This window comes from Arvicanthis niloticus, chromosome 21, assembly GCF_011762505.2.
Source record: "Arvicanthis niloticus isolate mArvNil1 chromosome 21, mArvNil1.pat.X, whole genome shotgun sequence".
Lineage (NCBI taxonomy): Eukaryota > Metazoa > Chordata > Mammalia > Rodentia > Muridae > Arvicanthis > Arvicanthis niloticus.
The window spans coordinates 30,855,210-30,873,925 of record NC_047678.1 but is presented as its reverse complement, the minus strand read 5'-3'; the positions used below and the strand labels follow the sequence as shown (position 1 = coordinate 30,873,925).

The following is an 18,716-nucleotide window of genomic DNA, read 5'->3' as shown; positions in this document are numbered from 1 at the left end:
GTGAGTCTTCTTAATAGCATTAGGCGAGTTCATGGCTATAGACTAACCTGGGTCCTCTGGAAGAGCAGCTAATGCTCTTAACCACTGAGCCTTCCCCGAGTCCCATTTGTTTGTTTTTGAGTCAGGGTCTCTCTACATAGCCTCAGCTGTCCTGGAACTTACTAGACTGGCCTTGAATTCAGAAATCCTCCTGCCTCTGCCTTGTGAGTGTTGGAATTAAAGACCTGTATCACCATGCCCAGTTATGACTACTTTTTTTTTTTTTTTTTTTAAGTTAAAACCAGTAAAATTAATCAAAGTATACTTTGGCCTACAAGTAACATTGACATTAATAATATACGCGGTTAGATCACAAGTGTATTCAACTATGGCTTCTATAAGCAAATATGATTGGTCACTTCTAGAAGAGAGCATTCAGAAATCTGTTCTGTGAAGAACTCAAGCTTTCTGAGGCTTCAGAGAGTCTTCCTGTTTATCTTCAATTGCTTCTTTCGCATACGTTAAAGAGAAGATTTACACTTCATTTAAAAAGCTCTGGATCTAGGAAACATTCATGATTGAGGTTCAAAAAAAGTACACATGTAAAAATGATACAAGTTTATAGGACAACTATGAAGAAAACAGTATCCAATTATCTCATATCCATGAGAATGTATTAAAAATGGTATAAAGGTAATTAGTCATGAAAAGTTCATCGTGTCATCCAAGTTTACCTGAGCGAATGCAGTATATACAGAGTCTAAGAATACTTTCCTGAACCTGGTGGCAGGGCTCAGTAGACAGGGTCTCATTATGTACCCCAGGCTGACCTGGAACTCATCAGTCAGCTTCTATCTTACGCATGTAAGGTGAGCTCACCATGCCTAGCATAAGGTTACATTCTTAAGAACCTCTGGGATACAACGCTGATTCAGAGACTGAAATACTCAAAGAAAAAGCATCTTGTAGAGCGGATATTGGAAGTAACTGGCTAGATTTATGTAATAGTAATAATAGAACTCACTTGCCTGTGATTCTGTAGATGAAAATGGAAGAGGTTTTGTGAGAAATGATTTCTTGGCATGTTCCATGATGAAGATGGACAAATGTGACCTGTTAGCAAAGCGTTCCTCTTACCTGGTTGGGGAGGATGGGGTGGCGGCATCTGATGGTGCATCAGGGGGTAGGGAGGAGGCTGCTGATGGGGCATCATGCCAGGGTGGCCTGTTGCCCCAAGTGGGGCCAGCCCAGGTCCTCCCGAGTGCTGGTGTGCTTGCTGAGGTGTCTGGCCATGCTGCTGCTGTTCCATTTGCTGGCGAGCACGTAGTTCAGCATATTTCAATTGTTCCATGTGGAAGTTCTGACGCTCAGTAAGCAACTGCTGTCTCTGTTGTTCTAGCTGTAATAAAGGAAGTAGGAAAAAAAAAATGCTACCAAGAGGCTTCTCAGGACTGTATGACCGGACATTTATTTGATGCCTGAGTTCCATCCACACCATGCTACAAGAGACCTCTTACTAGGAATGTCCTATGTTATAGTCTAAAGTCTGTTTTTCTTGTACTGTACAGCATTGGGGCAAATGCCCTTTGGCCCTACTTTTGAAAGGCTGGAAGGCTTTGTTCTTCATCATTATCATCTTTATCAACTTATTAATTATTATCATTAGCATGAAACTAATTATCATGAGTAGTACTGGAGACAGTATGTAGCTATGTTGTTCAGGCTGCTGTTGCATTTCTGGGCTCAAGCGATCTTCTTGTTTAAGCTTTCAAGTAGCTGGGACTAGAGCCATATGCCACTGTGTCTGGGTAAGCTTGTAGGTATGTACTATTGTATTTATTTACTTGAAGACAGAGTCTCACAGGATAGCACTGCTGGCTTCAAACAGACATCTGCCTGCCTCTGCCTCCCAAGTGTTGTAGTTAAAGACATGCCCCAGCATGTGCAGCTGGGCTTGCAAAGGTTAAAAATACTTTCTTAGATTTAAAAAAAGTCTGCTACTTGTTCCTCACAGGCAGTATGTAAAGCCTGTCCAAGCTTCCCCGTGCTACCTTCTGGACGTATTCCATTCGGTTACTGTCTATTTTAGAATAAAAAACGTCATAGAGGTGCTATAACCTTAGGTGCACACATACTTTTTGTTTTCCTATACAGAACGTTGGATTGGTATGGCAAAGCAAACCTTAGCTAAAGTTACACTGAGTGACAAACTCACATATTTTGACAGACTAAATAAAATTTTTTTTACAGAATTTGAAAGTACAAGCATTTCAATATTGAGGGCTAGAAGATGGCATACAGTTCAGTGGTAAAGCATGTGCATAAAGCCCTGAATTCAAATGCCACAAATAAGAAATTAATACAATTAAGAGAAATAGGTAGGTGAGTGGGCAACATAAGTACCTAGGGGGTGGAAGTGAAGAGGTCAAGAGTTCAAGGTCCTTCTTAAGAGTTTAGTGAGCTTGAAGCCAGTTTGGGTTGCAGAAGACACTGATTCAAAACCAAATTTTACTATATGTGCAAAAAACCCAACCCAACCCAACCCAACCCAAACCAAACCAACAAAAACCACCGCAACAACCAGAGATCATGATTAATAATAGCTGAGCCAATGAAGTGTACCTTACAATTTAGAGTTGATATGAAAATCAGGCTAAATATGAATAAAAATATAAAAACTGTAACTATGGAAACGTGAAGCTAGTGCTCCTCCACACAAGGCCAGACCCCAGTCTTCTCAGCAGTGACCTAGCCGCCATCTTCCACACCGGAGCACTCTCACTGGAGTCCTCGGCTAAGGTTGCTCTGTCTAGTGCAGTGACACAGTGGCACCTAGATACTGAACATTTGAAATCGAAGTGAATGGAGATGGGAGAGCAGAGGATGACCAGAATAAACTGGTTCTACATACCCTGTGGATCCTGGGGAGTAAACTTAGGTTAAAAGTACCTTACCAGTTGAACCATGCTACTGTCCAGTGAAACAATAACAAAGTCATTTTGATAACAAGTAGAATTAGAACTGTCATATTAAATTATTGTAATTCAGTTGTTTAAAACTTTTGTTAACATGTTGGCACAAAAGTCTTAATTACATGTAAGGCTCATACTTCTGTTGACTATTTTCAGCCACTCAATGGGTTAAGGAAATGTAGTGTTTTGGCTTTTAGGAGCCAGTTCTGTGAATAAATACTAAACACTATAAAGCAAAAACTAGGTGGAATAAGCATGACAATTAGCTTACAGATACTGTCAGCATGGGAAGGCCTGATGGACAAAGTGTCACAGAAGGAGAGAAGAGGGAGTCGGATGGAAGTGGGAGATGCTCCAGTCCTCACCTGAGAGCTGGTTAGATGGTTTTCAGAGTGAGATAGAGCTGCCATGTAAGGCTCCTGCCTGGTTGGACTTTTACTACACAAGAAAGGACCCACCCAAGATGTAAATATTTCGAGAATGCTCAAAACGTTAATTCTGGATGATTACACAGTGACACATAAGAGACTGAAAAATAAAAGTGTGAGACTGACCACAGTCTTGCTTTCCTACTCCTCAGTATTCTCTCCAGAAAATTTAGGACTCTGCAATATCCTGAGGTCAGAACAAGGTTCCTAGAAATGAATCTCTTACCTATGTTCTTGAGTCACTAGTGTTCCGCACAGCTTGGCTTTAGTCCCACTGTGACTTAAGAACTACAGAAGGTATGTGCAGATCTGCTCTGTAAACTAGCTGCACTACTACAGAAGAGCTTGTGCTCTCTCTAATCTGTGGCCTCACCCTGTTTTGTCTTCTTTTTCAAATTCTTAGCTAGCATTTCTTTGGTAGTTTAAATACATCGATGGCTTCAATGTAAGGAACAAAACAAACAAATAAACAAACAGCCTCTTAGGAAAGGAAGAAAGAAGTCAAATATGGTGGAATGTGTCTGTAGTCCTAGAGATTTAGTCAAGGCAATTACCAGTTTGAACACAACATGTAGACCCTGCTTCAAAATCCACCAGAAAAACAAAGCCACCTACCCTCAATTATATTAATTACTTCTAAAGATTACTGTCATTTCATTTATTCTTTTTTCTTTTTTTAAGAGGTGGGGCAGGGTTGGGTGTGAGGAACAAGGTTTCTGACTGGGTCTCTCTGTCTCTGTCTCTCTCTTTTTGGTTTTTCGAGACATGGTTTCTCTGTGTAGCCCTGGCTGTCCTGGAACTCACTCTGTAGACCAGGCTGGCCTCGAACTCAGAAATCCGTCTGCCTCTGCCTCCCAAGCACTGGGATTAAAGGTGTGCACTACCACTGGCCAGCTGACTAGGTCTCTCTTATAACCCAGGCTAGTCAGAGGGAGTGGGGGAAAATCACAGCAATGTCCTGGCCTTATCCTTCTTGGCTTCATAAAATACACAAAGTAATTAAAAGGAAGTAATTATGTAACAAAAGAGTAAGTAAAAAAGCATGTGATTAAACACACACACACACACACACACACACACACACACACACGAAAAGAAAACCCAGTTTAAAGCAAAAGCTTTAATGTAGGACAAATGAGTCCCCTGAGGAGAGGGTTAGGGCCCAGAATGCCATTCCCAACTGGCTCCAGATGGCTCTGGACTCCAAAAAGCCCTAGGCTCATGTCTGTTATAGGGCAGAAGCAGCAGACTTAAAAAAGCTGATATATCCTGGACTCACCAAGTATCCCCAAGACTGTATGCATAAATCCACATAAGTACCGACTATTTGATAAAGGTGTTAAGATAAAAAAGAGAAAAGAATGTTCAAGTAGTTCTCGGAAAACTAGACACCCAGGCATAAAAGAATCAATCATTAGCCTCTCTTTTTCATTTGTTTTTAAAATTGAAATGGTAAGTTTAAGTTAAGACTAGAAACTCAGCTGAGCATGGTGACACATGTCTTATCCCAGCACTGGGAGGCAGACAGATAGATCTCTTGAGCTCAAGATAGGGTGACACAGCTGGGCAGTGGCACACGCCTTTAATCCTAGCACGTGGGAGCAGAGGCAGGTGGATTTCTGAGTTTAAGGCCAGTCTGGTCTACAGAGTGAGTTTCAGGATAGCCAGGGCTACACAGAGAAATCCTGTCTCAAAAAACAAAAACAAAAAAAAGATAATGCTACACACACACACACACACACACACACACACACGCTCTTATCTTGAAACCCTACCACCAAAAGGCTATCAACTCATAAATTGTAAAAAGAAAATAAGATATAAACATGGCCAAGGGTAGGAGCTCCTGAGTCTCAGCCCAGCACTTAAGAAGCTGAGGCAGATAACATTAGCTATGGGTCAGCCGCCATTGCTGAATGAGCCCTACCTCAAAAAAAGAGGGCGGGGGTGGGGGGTAGGGGAAATATGTTGACAAACTCAGCACTCAGGAAGCAGAGGCAGGTAGAACTCTGAATTCTAGGTAACCTGGTCTACAGAGTCCTCCAGGACAACCTAGCCTACACAGAGAAGAAACCCAGTTTCAAAAAACAAACATAAAACACCACAAAATAAATAAACAAATAAATAAATAAATAAATAAATAAATAAATAAATAAAAAGTAAGGCAAACAAAGTATTGGTAGAAATAAAAGCTAGTGTAGCCACTGTAGGAATCAGTATAAAGTTCCCCAAACCACAGTAATTCCTTACAAAAGGATCCAGGTACATACATCCAAATCTACACCCCACAGAACATTGCAGTCATGGTTCTTACGGCAGCATTTAACAGCCACGGCATGTATCAGCCTAGATGTCCATCAATAGGTGAACAGTTCAAAGAAAATGTGCTGTATACGCACAGTGCAGCTCCACACGGCTATAAAAATGTTTACTCATTCCCAGTAAAACAGGCTACAGTTCAATACAGACAATACGGTAAAGTTATGATATGTAGAAAATTCAGTGTAAATGTTCCTGTGAAGCAGGGATGAAAGTAGTGGTAGTGATTTGGTAGAAGAATGGACACCAGAGCCGGGCAGTAGTGGCGCACGCCTTTAATCCCAGCACTTGGGAGGCAGAGGCAGGTGGATTTCTGAGTTCGAGGCTAGCCTGGTCTACAGAGTGAGTTCCAGGACAGCCAGGGCTACACAGAGAAACCCTGTCTCAAAAAACAAAAACAAACAAACAAAAAAAACAAAAACAAACAAAACAAAACAAAAAGTTAAAAAAAAAGTCATAATGAAATTCACTACTTTGTACACTAACAAAAAATAAAAACCACCACCAAACAACACCACTACCATCACCGCCAAACCACCAGAGAAGAACTAAATTTTGGTGTTCCAAATAACAGAATTGTAGTAACATTCATGATAATCAGGAAGAATGGGAACAAAAGTTGGCAGTGTTAAGGCATATCTTAAATGTATCCAACCACTGAGCTATGATTTGACAACTGGAAATGTGTCCCAGTAAATTGTTCATCTGTGGGCATAAAACTAGTCAGTGAAACATTACTTTGATCCACAGCTACACCAGAATCTGAGTGGGAGGAAAACTAATTTCCAACAGAAAATATTTGTAATCCCAAGTACATACAAATGTATAAATACAATGAAAATGTTCTGGAAAATACCAGGCTAATAATGACTACCTTTACAACTGGTGTTATGTATATTTTATGACACATGTCATGTGGTATGGATAACTTTTGACAGAACCAGTCACGTTTTAGTTTTAATCACTCCACTTAAGTAAACTGTCAAGAATAAGCACACCTACAGAGAGAAAAATAGATAACACCAGGCAGGAAGACAGTGATACCATTGAAGAAGGGAACAGTCCTAGAATGGGCACACTCATTTAGGGGGATAATTTTTTTCTCCCAAATAGATAATGGTGACAGTTGGAAAATCCCGTCTCTATTCTCAAAAGTAGAAAGTCGCCCATGTACTTTTTTTTTTTTTTTTAAAGAGACAGAATTTCTCTGGCTGTCCTGAAAACTTTCTTTTTGAACCAGGCTGGCCTCGAACTCACAAACACCCACCTTCCCTCCCTCAGCCTCCCAAGTGCCACCACACCAGGCTTCCCACTGACCTTCTTAATTCTTAATGTGTATGTGAAGGCATGTACCATACAGATCATATGGTAGATAGCCAGAGGAAAACTTTTGGAAGCCTCTCTTTGGTCCCAATATTTGAGATTCAGGGATCACTGGCATTGTCTAGTTAACATGGTTCTATGAAGCCCAGAGCTATGGTATATGCCTATAATCTCAGAGCTTGAAGGCTGGGGCAAGAAGAATTTGCATTTATGATCACACAGACACCTTTTGATGTATTTATTATCTAACATCCCTTTAAACAAACAAACAAACAAAAAAACTGAGTGTGTATTTACTCTTATTGCCAAAGCTTATAAAATGAATTAAGGAATAGTGAGATGCCCTGTGAGTAAGGGCATCTATTACCAAATTTGATGATACATGTTTAATCCCAGAAATCCATGACAGAAAGAGAAAATCGACTCTAGCAGTCTAGTGGGGAGTAAGAGGCAGGCAGATCTGTGAGTTCAAGAACTGCCTGATTTACGTAGAGAGCGCCAAGCCAGTCAGGGTTATAGAAGTAAGACCCTGTTTCCAAGATAAAAGAATAAAAGTAAAGGTTGGGCTAGTGAGCTGGCTCAGGGGATAGGAGGTTTGCTTCAAAAGCTAGAGGCCATGCAAAAGTAAGGACAGAAGTGACTGTCAGCACCCAGAAGCATGGGACAGAAGTATCTCAAGTTCAAATTCAAGGCCAGCCTAAACTTCATGAGATCCCTTTCCCCCATTCCGCGCACAAGTGCTATCTAAATATAATAAAACTACAAATAACTATTAAAAAATAGTAAGTTATCCTATAATTTTGGTTATTTTGGTTTCTTATTGGAGACAGAGGGTCATGCAGTTCCTGAACAGCCTCAAACGGGCTATGTAGACGAGAAGGACCTGGCTCTGGAGACTCCTGCCTAAATTCAGAAGGGCTAGAATTACAGGTGTTCCCAGCAATGCCAGGCTCTGTCCCTATCGATACTTGAATTTATTCTGTCACCCCATTTCCTAGGAATACAGATGAAAACCACAAATGACTCATGTTAGTGAGGTGTTAGTGAACTTGCCAGCTTTCCCGTGACACAGATGGGTGAGTTACCTCTGTCCAGTGTCATCCACAGGGAGCTCACACTGAGCACTCTTCAGCATTCAGATACTCAACATAAACACAGCTGCAAGCGTAGCTGAAGCTCAGACAAAGCTCTTCTCCCTGCCTCTATTTGGGTAAAGCAAGAGGAGGGGGCAAAAAAGAAAAGAAAAAAAAAAAAAAATGGCAGGAGGACTCTGACAAAACTCCATCCACATATACTGCCAAGCACTCATGTATCAGCTAAGACCGGAAGCCTCAGAGCTAGAGTTAACAAGCAGTCTCTGTTTTAATAGTTGGTGCTGGCTATAAAGGAGATTATCGGATAAATCAATCAAATCAATCAATCAATCAATCAATCAAGCTAAAAAACCACATAGCCAGCCTATTCATTGGAAAAAAAAAAAGAAAGAAAGAAAAAGAAAAAGAAAAAAAAGAAACCCACTATACTTCATTGTTTCCATGTGTGTTTCAAGCTGAGTCTACACCATTCTGATTAACTATCATTTTGGTCTTGTTGCAGTATGCTTTAGAAAGGAAAATGTGGGCTGGGAGGGTTGCACACCTTTAATCCCAGCACTTGGGAGGCAGATGCAGGTGGATCTCTGTGGGTTTGAGGCCAGCCTGGTCTACAGAGTGAGTTCCAGGAAAGCTAGGGCTACACAGAGAAACCCTGTCTCAGAAAGAAGAAACAAACATGTGTCTGATGTATGTATTGCTAAGTTTCACAGACACAAATAATACAATGTAATGGAGTCCAAAAATAGGTTAAATTATTAAGGACAGTATACACATAAGTTATGGGAAATAAAAAGAAAACAAAGGGGCTGGAGAGATGGCTCACTGGTTAAGTGCACTGACTGTTCTTCCAGAGGCTCTAGGTTCTATTGCCAACACCTACATGGCAGCTCATTACCATCTGTACCTCAAGTTGCAAGGGATGATCTATCGCCCTCTTCTGGTCTTTTTGGGCACATCATGCACACAGTGCAGACGTGCATTTGACAAAACACCCACTCACATGAGGGGGGAAAATATTAGTAAGTTAAAAAAAAAAAGAAAGAAAGAAAGAAAAGCACAGTTAAAAATAACTCTTCTGGAGACCGAGAAATCACAAACCACAACAAATTTTCTAAAATTTACAACCTGCTAGTAAAGACATCCTGTTAGCTTTACTCTCAAAAATACACCTGGAAAATTACTACTTCCTTCATTTGGAAAGTTCTGGTCTAAGTAACAGCCTCACAAGGGGTTTTTAAAATCTACCTCAGTTTCTCTAGTGCCTAGACTCTGACCCAGTCCCCAGCTCATTCTGTGATTATTCCTCACATCTCTCAATAGGAGCCTTTGACAGCATCCTTGCTTAGTGTAGTCCACCTCTGCTGTGAGTCTCTAGAAGAAAACTAAGCAACTTCATACTCACATTTATTTCTAAAAGTAAGAACATTTAAAACAATTTATGGCTACTTAAATAAATGAAACAAATCCTGTTAAAAAAAGAAAAAGTCTTAAAGCAACTGTGTTGGGGAAAGTTGAGAAGGAATGAACCCTAAAAGGAAGCAAACTGACCTGCTAGTTTTCCAGTGTCAGAGTCATATTTCACAGGAGAAATAGAAGTCTATACACAACTCTGAGACTTTTGGTTAAATCAAGGTAATAATGGCCTATTTGTCCATAAGTTATAAAACAGCAGATAAATACATATTGGACATCCCAGTCTATGGCCTATGAGAGGCTCTTAACTTGCTTGTCCAGGCTGTAGTCTTGCCTGTAGGATGGGCTAACAGCACTGACTGATCAGCATCACTGCTGGATTCTTCAATAAGGACAATCAAACTAATGAATATGTATGTTTCTAGTTCTGTTAACGACTTTTCAGAAGGCAAATAGAACATAAGCATGAGCACATCAACACCAGAACCAACATAACTAGTGAGTTCACAAGGCTAACAGCTTACTAAGCCAAGATTGCATATGGACTTGCTCAATTGCAGTCTGTAAATGAAGGCATGCATGTATGTTCACAGGGAAGCAGCAGAACTTAAGTAGCTCTGGCAAATGCTGCTTGAGGCTCAACGTCTGCCTAATTCCAGCTACCAGTCAACCTACAGAAGAGGGAAGAAGGAGCAACAGAGATAAATAAAGTCAAAGCTCAAATGTAATGAAGACACTGTAGAAAAACGGGCCTGTATATTAAAGACAGGAAAATCAAGAAAAGAAAATCCTGAACCAGACAGTAGATTTTTAAGGTTTTACTTCATCGACAAACACATAGGCAGTCAGTATAGGAATCAATTTTTATAAAAGGGAAATTTAATAAAAAGTATGTTCACAGCTAAGATAAAGAGTTAGATTATAAAGTAGACAGAAAAACCATTATTTATAATCACTAGTTCATCAAAACAGGAAATGACAAAATATCTAGAGACCAATGGAACAGGCAACACTTATACTATGTAATTTCTATCTCTGAAGGGCACATCAGCTTTAATTTCTAAACATCCTCATGCAAATTCCCCTTACTTACAGCTTCTTTCTCTCTGTCCATAATAGTCTCCAGCTCTTCAAAATGTCGAAGTTTGATCTCTAGTTTCTTCATCTGTGTCTCAACCAGGAGAGCTACCAGGGACTTGATCTTCCTTTCCTCCACAGCTGCCAGGTGCTAAGGGCAAAGACCACTCTAATTATTTAAGAAAATGTTAAAGTTGAGATTTAGAAGAATAAGCTTTAGGACTCTACTTTGATTCTTCCAAAGATTTACATCAGGTGAAAGTAATAACACTCCTTGGTTCTATCACAGAAAATTTCTGGTTTTTATAGATATAAAAAATAAAAAAGGAAAACTCTCCCAAGGGGTGAGGCAGCAAAAATACATTGATGTTTCTTAGCCATCAGAGTGGCTCACTGAGTAAAGATAAAATTTTTTTTTTAAACCTGAAATACTGAAATCAACCTACAGAAACCACAAGGAGAGAATCAACTCTCACAGATTGTCATATGATCTCCACACCATGGAACCCCATACAAAAGTCTGTATTTTCAATTATGCAGTATTTTAAGACCCGAGAGAACATCTGATTTAAGTCTCTAGAAGAAAACCAAGCAACTTCATATTCATATTTAATTCTAAAAGAAAGAAAATACAAAACAAATTTATGGCTACTTAAATAAATGAAACAAATCCTGTTAAAAAAAGAAAAAGTCTTAAAGCAATTGTATTGGGGAAAGCTGAGAAGGAATGAACCCTAAAAGGAAGCAAACTGACCTGCTAGTTTTCCAGTGTCAGAGTCATATTTCGCAGGAGAAATAGAAGTCTATACACAACTCTGAGACTTTTGGTTAAATCAAGGTAATAATGGCTTATTTGTCCATAAGTTATAAAACAGCAGATAAATACATAATTGACATCCCAGTCTATGGCCTATGAGAGGCTCTTAACTTGCTTGTACAGGCTCCAGTCTTAAAGTTACTGTCAAGAATTAAAGGCAATTCCTCTCATAGTGCACTCTTCCAATAAAAGAGCCTATCAAGGAGAGGAGGCTATGCAGCACAGGCTGTCTATCTAAATAGCAACTGAGTAACACGCATATATGTTATAGCTGTTGTTTTTGCAGCACAAACTGTCCTGAAACTCACTGTATAGACCAAGTTGCCCTAGAACTCACAGAAATTCACCTACTTCTGATTCCCAAGTGCTGAAATTAAAAGTGTGCATCACTACGCACCAGGACAAGACTCTTGATAAGCTGTACCTACCTATATACCTACATACCTGAACTGAGACCCTGAATGAGCTAAAAAGAGCAACCAAGATATTTTCCTCACATCTGTTCTCAACATCCTTTCCTTGCTAATGAATTGTCCAAAGATAAGCATTTTTTTCTTTAGCACCAAACACCTTAATGCAAAACTTCCCTATGTTAAGGAAATCTTGTGTGAGGCAAGAAAGTACTTCATCCTAAGCTTGAAGATAGTCTGCAGAACTATGCATACAAACACAGGAGCAGAAAGGAGTCGCTGTGGAAGATGGCTGAATGACTCCAGTGCCCTGAGCACAACAATGAGTTGGATTCATGCTTCCTGACTATTAAGCAGTACAGAGAATAAAGTGCCACATTACCGTACTTGGCCAGACTCTGAATACCTGCAGTGATCAGCCTACAACAAATTCTAAAGCATATTTTGCCATCGCTTTATCATTACAAGCTAAATGTGTATTATTTGTACATGAAATTGAATAATATGCAGGGAAGGGCCTCTAACCTCTTTATTTCCTATAGAACCTAAGAGTTAGTATGCATTTAAGATAAGTTTCTGGAGGCAATACAGAGATTTGATAGCTTTAATTACTATTCTTTAAAGACTATTTTATTGGTTTCTCAGACACGGTTTCTCAGTATAGCCCTGACCATTGTGGAAATCGCTCTGTAGAGCAGGCTACCCTTGAATTCCAAGGTTCACCCTTTTCTGCCCCTAGTGCTGGGATTAACGGTATGTACCATACAACAAGCTGATTATTTTTTTCATTAAAAAATTTTGTGTATGTACAAATGTCTGCTTCTGAGTCTGTACACAGTGTATAGTAGTGTTGGTATAGATAAAGGCACCAGACATTCTATATCTGGAATTACAGGCACTTGTTTGCCACCCAAAATGCCTACTGGGAAGTAAACTTAGTTCCTCTACAAGAGCAGTATTATTAACCACTGAGTGACCTCTTAGACTTAACTGCCCATCTTTTGCAGATAACAACAATCCAGTCTCATGTACAAGTGATGGAGACTATCTCTTAAGTAGTTAGGAAATTCAAGTAAAAGCTGATGTTACATTCCTATAGCAGTGTACGAAAATCTTTTGCGACACACCAATGAGCCACATGCACTTTCAAACATCTCAAGCTGGTTATCATTTTAAGTATCATGTAATTTATGATTTGATTTAGATATATAACTTTTATTTCATTATTGAGTGGGTACCTGTGACTGTAGGTGCCTGGGTACCACAACAGATGATTATGGAGGTCTGATTAAGGAAGTTTTCTTTTTAAAGGGGGACTAGACTCAGGTATTCAGGCTTGAAAACTCTTTTTAATCTTAGAGGTTCATAATGTCTACTTTGAAAGAGATAAACAAGTAAAACAAAAAAAAAAAAAAAAAAAAAAACCCATATATATGACAGAAAATTGAAGTTACAAACAGATGACCATAAAACAATGTTTCCTCTTCAGGTCTGTCATATAGCCACCAGTAACCCTTTCTATGAGAGGACCAGTATTACTCACTTCTAGTCCCATTTTTTTGTGAATCTTACTGAAAACTATAGGTTTTGGCAGAAAGTACTCTGAGATTTATGTAGGAATTGAAGGCATTATATTACTAAACAGAAAATGTTAGAACATGTCTTTTCAAAACAGCAGCTCACCCATATGCAAGCTAAAAGGGGGGGAAAGTTAACATAAAAAATACCAGTATTTTTGGAAATTTAAGAATAAAAATCAGAAAACCTCAGTATTCCACATAACAATAAACAAGTTATAAAGGAAAAAAAAAAAACTCCACTTAAAATGATTTTGTGTTTCTTTGTGTAGGGCCAAAGTTTGTCTACTGGTTGAACAGCTATTCATGCTTGTTTCCCTCATGTTTGGGCAGTCATGATGGTGAAATTAGGTTCTAATATATGAACAGGTTACATTTAGGAATATATACACATATACATACATGCATGCAATAAGAATAAAGAACAAAAGATGTCAGATATTTTAAAAAACAAAGCAAAATGCGTTCTTGAAGAGTTAAGTATGACTTCAAAACTCTTGAGGTACAATGAAATTCAAATTAGAGGAATGAACAGTAGCTCATCAATGCAGGGTGCTGAGCACAGATTTCTGAAGTCAAGAATTGAAAAAGCTTAACTTCCTGTAAACGCTAATAAAAATGAAGGACATGCTCTAGATGTTGTAGGAAAAAAAACTAGGGGGAAAAAAAATCCCTTTACTCAGGCTATACACATTTATGACAACCTGGCTAACAGTGTGACCAAGGGCTCCACAGAGGGATCAGAAGAAGCATACAACTCTATTCAGGAAAAAAGCCCGATATGAGTAGATTGGGGCCATGGCCACAGAAGAGATATGAATGCAGCAATACCCACAGAAGATGAAGCTGACTTAGTTTGAGGCAGGGTTTCCAATGTGTACATGTAATTCCTGTTGATTCCTACAAGAAGGAAAGTGACTAACTGCAGACAAAGTGGTCCAATACACCAACCTTTGCTTTGCCACCTGTGCTGTTGTTAAATAGAGCTATGATGGCAGCCAAAACTCAACCCATTTAAGTAGATTCCTGCAACACCTGTGACATACGCAACAGTAATGATGTATGTTTGAGTGGTGACAACATGTTGACCAGTTTCCAAGAAGACAAATCCATGTTTGCCATTTTTGTCTGTGTATGCATGGAATTATGTTAGGAAGAAATCTGAAGTAAGTAGATAACGAACTTAAGAATGTGAGAGAATTTATAAAAATTTAATAAAATGAATATATTATTCATAAAAGTCAATAGAGCCTTGGTCTGAGGTTTCTAGTTTATTGTGAAAGTAATAATCAGGTTCCCCTTCTTTCTAAGCCTCAATACCCAGATGGATGGAAATACAGAGCACCTAGCCATGTGTGACATGCCTGCACACACACACACCCCTACTGCAGTGTGGCCCAGCACAGCATGTCAGGAGATAAAATGCAAAAATGGACATGTTCCTGAAGGGTTCCACACAGTAACAAGGGTGTGGAAAAGCCAGAAGTAACCCATCTGTTTAAGAGCTAGATGCACAGACTCTAATTACCTCTGCATGTGAGGGTGACAAACACTGAATAACAAAGCTGTTTATAGACACAGCAGAACAAAGTAAGAGTAAGAGAAACTTGGAATGCTTGGTAAAGCTTTGCTAATTATAGTAATTTAACTGAATTCTTTGCCCCCCTGATTACTATGCAGCACAAAAATGACTATGTGCTGTGAGCTCTATCAGACCCAGCTATAAGGCACTAAACTCAAACATGAAAGCTAGACAGCAGAAACTTTGCACTACTGTCACAGATTTAAAGGGAAACTGGCTTTAATATTGAACACTGGAAGCCAAGAGTGGTGGCGGACACCTTTAGTCAAGGACCTGGTGAAGCAGAAGTAGGAGGAACTTTGAGTGGAAGGCCAGCCTGGAATGTGATCCTGAATTATAGAATAAAGAAAAAACAAAGCCAGGCAGTGGTGGCTCATGCCTTTAATCCCAGCACTTAGGCTGCAGAGGCAGGTGGATTTCTGAATTCGAGGCCAGCCTGGTCTACAGAGTGAGTTCCAGGACAGCCAGAAACCAAGACACACAGAAACCCTGTCTCAAAAAGCAAGCAAGCAAGCAAGCAAGCAAGCAAGCAAGCAAGCAAGCAGACAAGCAGGCAAGCAGGCAGGCAAGCAGGCAGGCAAGCAGGCAGGCAAGCAGGCAGGCAAGCAGGCAGGCAAGCAGGCAAGCAAAGGAAGAAACAAGCAGCAGCCGAGCAGTGGTGGCACACGCCTTTAATCCCAGCACTTGGGAGGCAGAGGCAGGTGCATTTCTGAGTTCGAGGCCAGCCTGGTCTACAGAGTGAGTTCCAGGACAGCCAGGGCTACACAGAGAAACCCTGTCTTGAAAAAACAGAAAGAAAGAAAGAAAGAAAGAAAGAAAGAAAGAAAGAAAGAAAGAAAGAAAGAAAGAAAGAAAGAAAGAGAAACAAGCAGCAAGTCTTCTTTAGTCTGTATGTTCCTGAGAAATGAACTTTAAAAACTGACTACTAATATCAAGATTATATTTATATGAGGGAAAGGGCAAAAGGGGCCTGCGAAATGGCTCACAGGGTGATGAAGTATGTCTGATGGCCTGATCTTGATACCCTCTGATGGCCTGATCTTGATACCCAGAGCCTAAATGAAGGAGAGAATCAATTCTGTGATGACAACTTCATCTGACCCTCCCACTCATTAAACTTAAGGGACATGTGGAGGACCCTGGAGGCTGTAACCATGTGTTTCTGGAGCGGGCGCTGTCCACATGGGTGAGATCATTTATGTACACTTCAGAACTGACGGCTTATCTGTCCTATTCACTTCACTGTAAATACCTAAAAGAGATGACTCAATGGCTGCTCTTGCAGAGGACTTGAATTTGATTGCAAGCGCACACATAGCAGGTTACCACTGTCCAATTCCGGGGACCAGACAGTCTGCCCTAGTTTCAGTAAGCCCCAGGCACAAACATGATGCAGACGTACATGCAGGCAAAATACCCACACCCATGAAAAACATATGATACAGATGCATATGCAGCCAAAATACCCATACCCATAAAAAAAACCAAACCAAACCCAATTGTTTAAAGCACAGCAGTTAACATTGTGCACTGCTCTTCCAGAAGGCCTAATTTAATTTCTAGCACTCAAAGCAGGTGGCTCAAAACTACCTACTTATCTCCCACTTCACGAGATTCAATGCCTCTGGCCCCTATGGGGCGGGAAACACTTATGAGGCATACACTCACACAGATACAAAACAAACAAAAGCTAACAACAACAAAGATCATATCAACTGCATTGTAGGTAATGGGATAGTGGAAACGGGGAAGGATTAGGAGAGGAATGTCTTACAGTGACTGTCCCTAGCACAGGAGTGAAAGGGCTGCTAAAGACTGGTACCAAAACAAAAGAGTAAGGAATCAAAGATCGGTAAAGGTAACATACAAGTCTGAAGATGGAGGGAGGGAGGGAGGGAGGGAGGGAGGGAGGGAGGGAGGGAGGGAGGGAGGGAGGGAGGGAGGAGGCTCGCTCTTGTAGTCTCTAATCAATTGCTGATAAAACAGTCCTCAGTGATATTATGTACAAGTAAGAATTCATACATATCTGAGCGTAGTGGAGCACACACAATCCCAGCATTCAGAGTCACTAAGGCTACATAGTGATATCCTGTCTCAAAATAACAAGCAAACTCAACACAGTTCAGAGGCAAGGCGATGAATGATGGTGGTGTATGCCTTTAATCCCGTAATTGGGAGGGGGAGGCAGGATAGGGTAATAAAATGAGTAAGAGAAAAAGCAAGTATCTCTGAGCAAGCATGGTCGCTCATGCCCCTAATCCCAGTGCTTGTGAGGCAGAAGCAGGTGGAGCTCTGTGAGTTCGCAGCCAGTTTGGTCTATATCAGAGAGTCCAGGACAACTAGGGCTCTATTACACAGAGAAACCCTGCCTCCAAAAACCAAAAACCAAAAAAGGTATCTTTGAAAACTATGTACAAGAATAAACAAGCAGGATGTACAGGTACTACAGTCAAGGCAGATAGACGCCCAGGTTGACTGCATAAGGCTGGCGGCTTGTAAAGATGCCTCTGGGAAGGCCTCCTCCAGGATTTACATCCACCTGGGTCAGGGGATCACAAACTTCAAACAATGGTTCTCTGTTTTGAATTGATTTACCTGGAAATTTGCCATGAATCATACCTTATAGCCTCAACAGATGAAGTATTCACACTAACAGAGTGGTTTGAAGGATCGTGAAAGAGGACCTATACCCATGTGTGAGGAAATGGCCAAGATTAGGTATGCTCCAGAAACTACCACTTCTTGAAATCTGGTAAATTATAATGGAAGGAAACCACTCAGGAAGAATGAATGCAAAATTTTAAAAATTTCATATATTCATCTTTAGAATGTTTTAAAATGCTAAATTAACACGAAGCGTGGGAAAATAACATTTTCCTGTCTTTTTAAATATGCAGTGCAGCCGATACTCTGTTATAAATAGAAAAAAACCACCCCCAGAAAAGCTGGCAAATTCAAGAAGAAAAGCCTATTTTAGGTTCTCTCTTTTCAGTCTGTAATATCAATCAGGATGAAGTATTTATACAAAAAAAAAAATTTGTCTTAAAAATCATAAATATTTCAATCTGGTAAAAATTATTGGAACAATGGTTCCACAGACAGTTTTCACAGACAAATTAAAAATGAAAAAAATAAATGAGACCCTTAAGGGGAATTCAAACTATACCTTCGACTGGTGGCCTTCACAAAGCTCAAGGCAACAATGAATGAAAACCCATCACCCATAGGACCGGATCTACTCTCAACACCCTCGTTCTGCATGGGGATTTCTTAACCTAGAAATGCCATTCAAGCAATCATCCTGCTGGGAGGCAGGCTCTTTATACTAAATGTTCCCAATTAACTAAAAACAATATGACCATTCATGGCTTAACAGAGCATGGGAAGGGGGCTGGTGGGGCAAACCTTGGCTTTGGTAGCAGCTGAGGCCAGAGCAGCTGCTGCGGCTGTGGCAACGTTTCCTTCAGAAATCTCGTGTTCCACTTTCTTCTTCCCGGTGTCCCCTTCTCTCTCTTTACATGTATCAGTGAGCTCTTTGTTCTCTTCATTCTCCTTTTCTTCTGAAAATTATTTTTAAAAATGCTTTATTAGGGTGTAACCGCCTCCCTCAGTGACCCATCTTACCCACTTCTCTCACATGATAAACTAGGGCTGATGTTATAGAGATCCCAACCCCCCTTTTCTACTGTTTAAAGAGTTTCAGTGAATCACCCCCTTCATTTAGG

At 40.2% G+C, this 18,716-nt stretch overlaps 1 protein-coding gene across 3 annotated transcripts in view; it reads right to left on the bottom strand.

The window, feature by feature from the left end:
* Smarcc1 (SWI/SNF related BAF chromatin remodeling complex subunit C1) overlaps positions 1-18,716 on the bottom strand; it is a 102,419-nt gene that overhangs the window by 16,088 nt on the left and 67,615 nt on the right. For all 3 annotated transcript variants that reach the window (XM_034483666.2, XM_034483668.2, XM_076917320.1), the window contains exons 24-26: positions 18,397-18,551; positions 10,622-10,756; positions 1,117-1,378 (exon numbers count right to left, since the gene is read on the bottom strand). In XM_034483666.2, the coding sequence (XP_034339557.1) occupies positions 1,117-1,378; positions 10,622-10,756; positions 18,397-18,551 (552 nt within the window). The remainder of the gene's footprint in view (positions 1-1,116; positions 1,379-10,621; positions 10,757-18,396; positions 18,552-18,716) is intronic.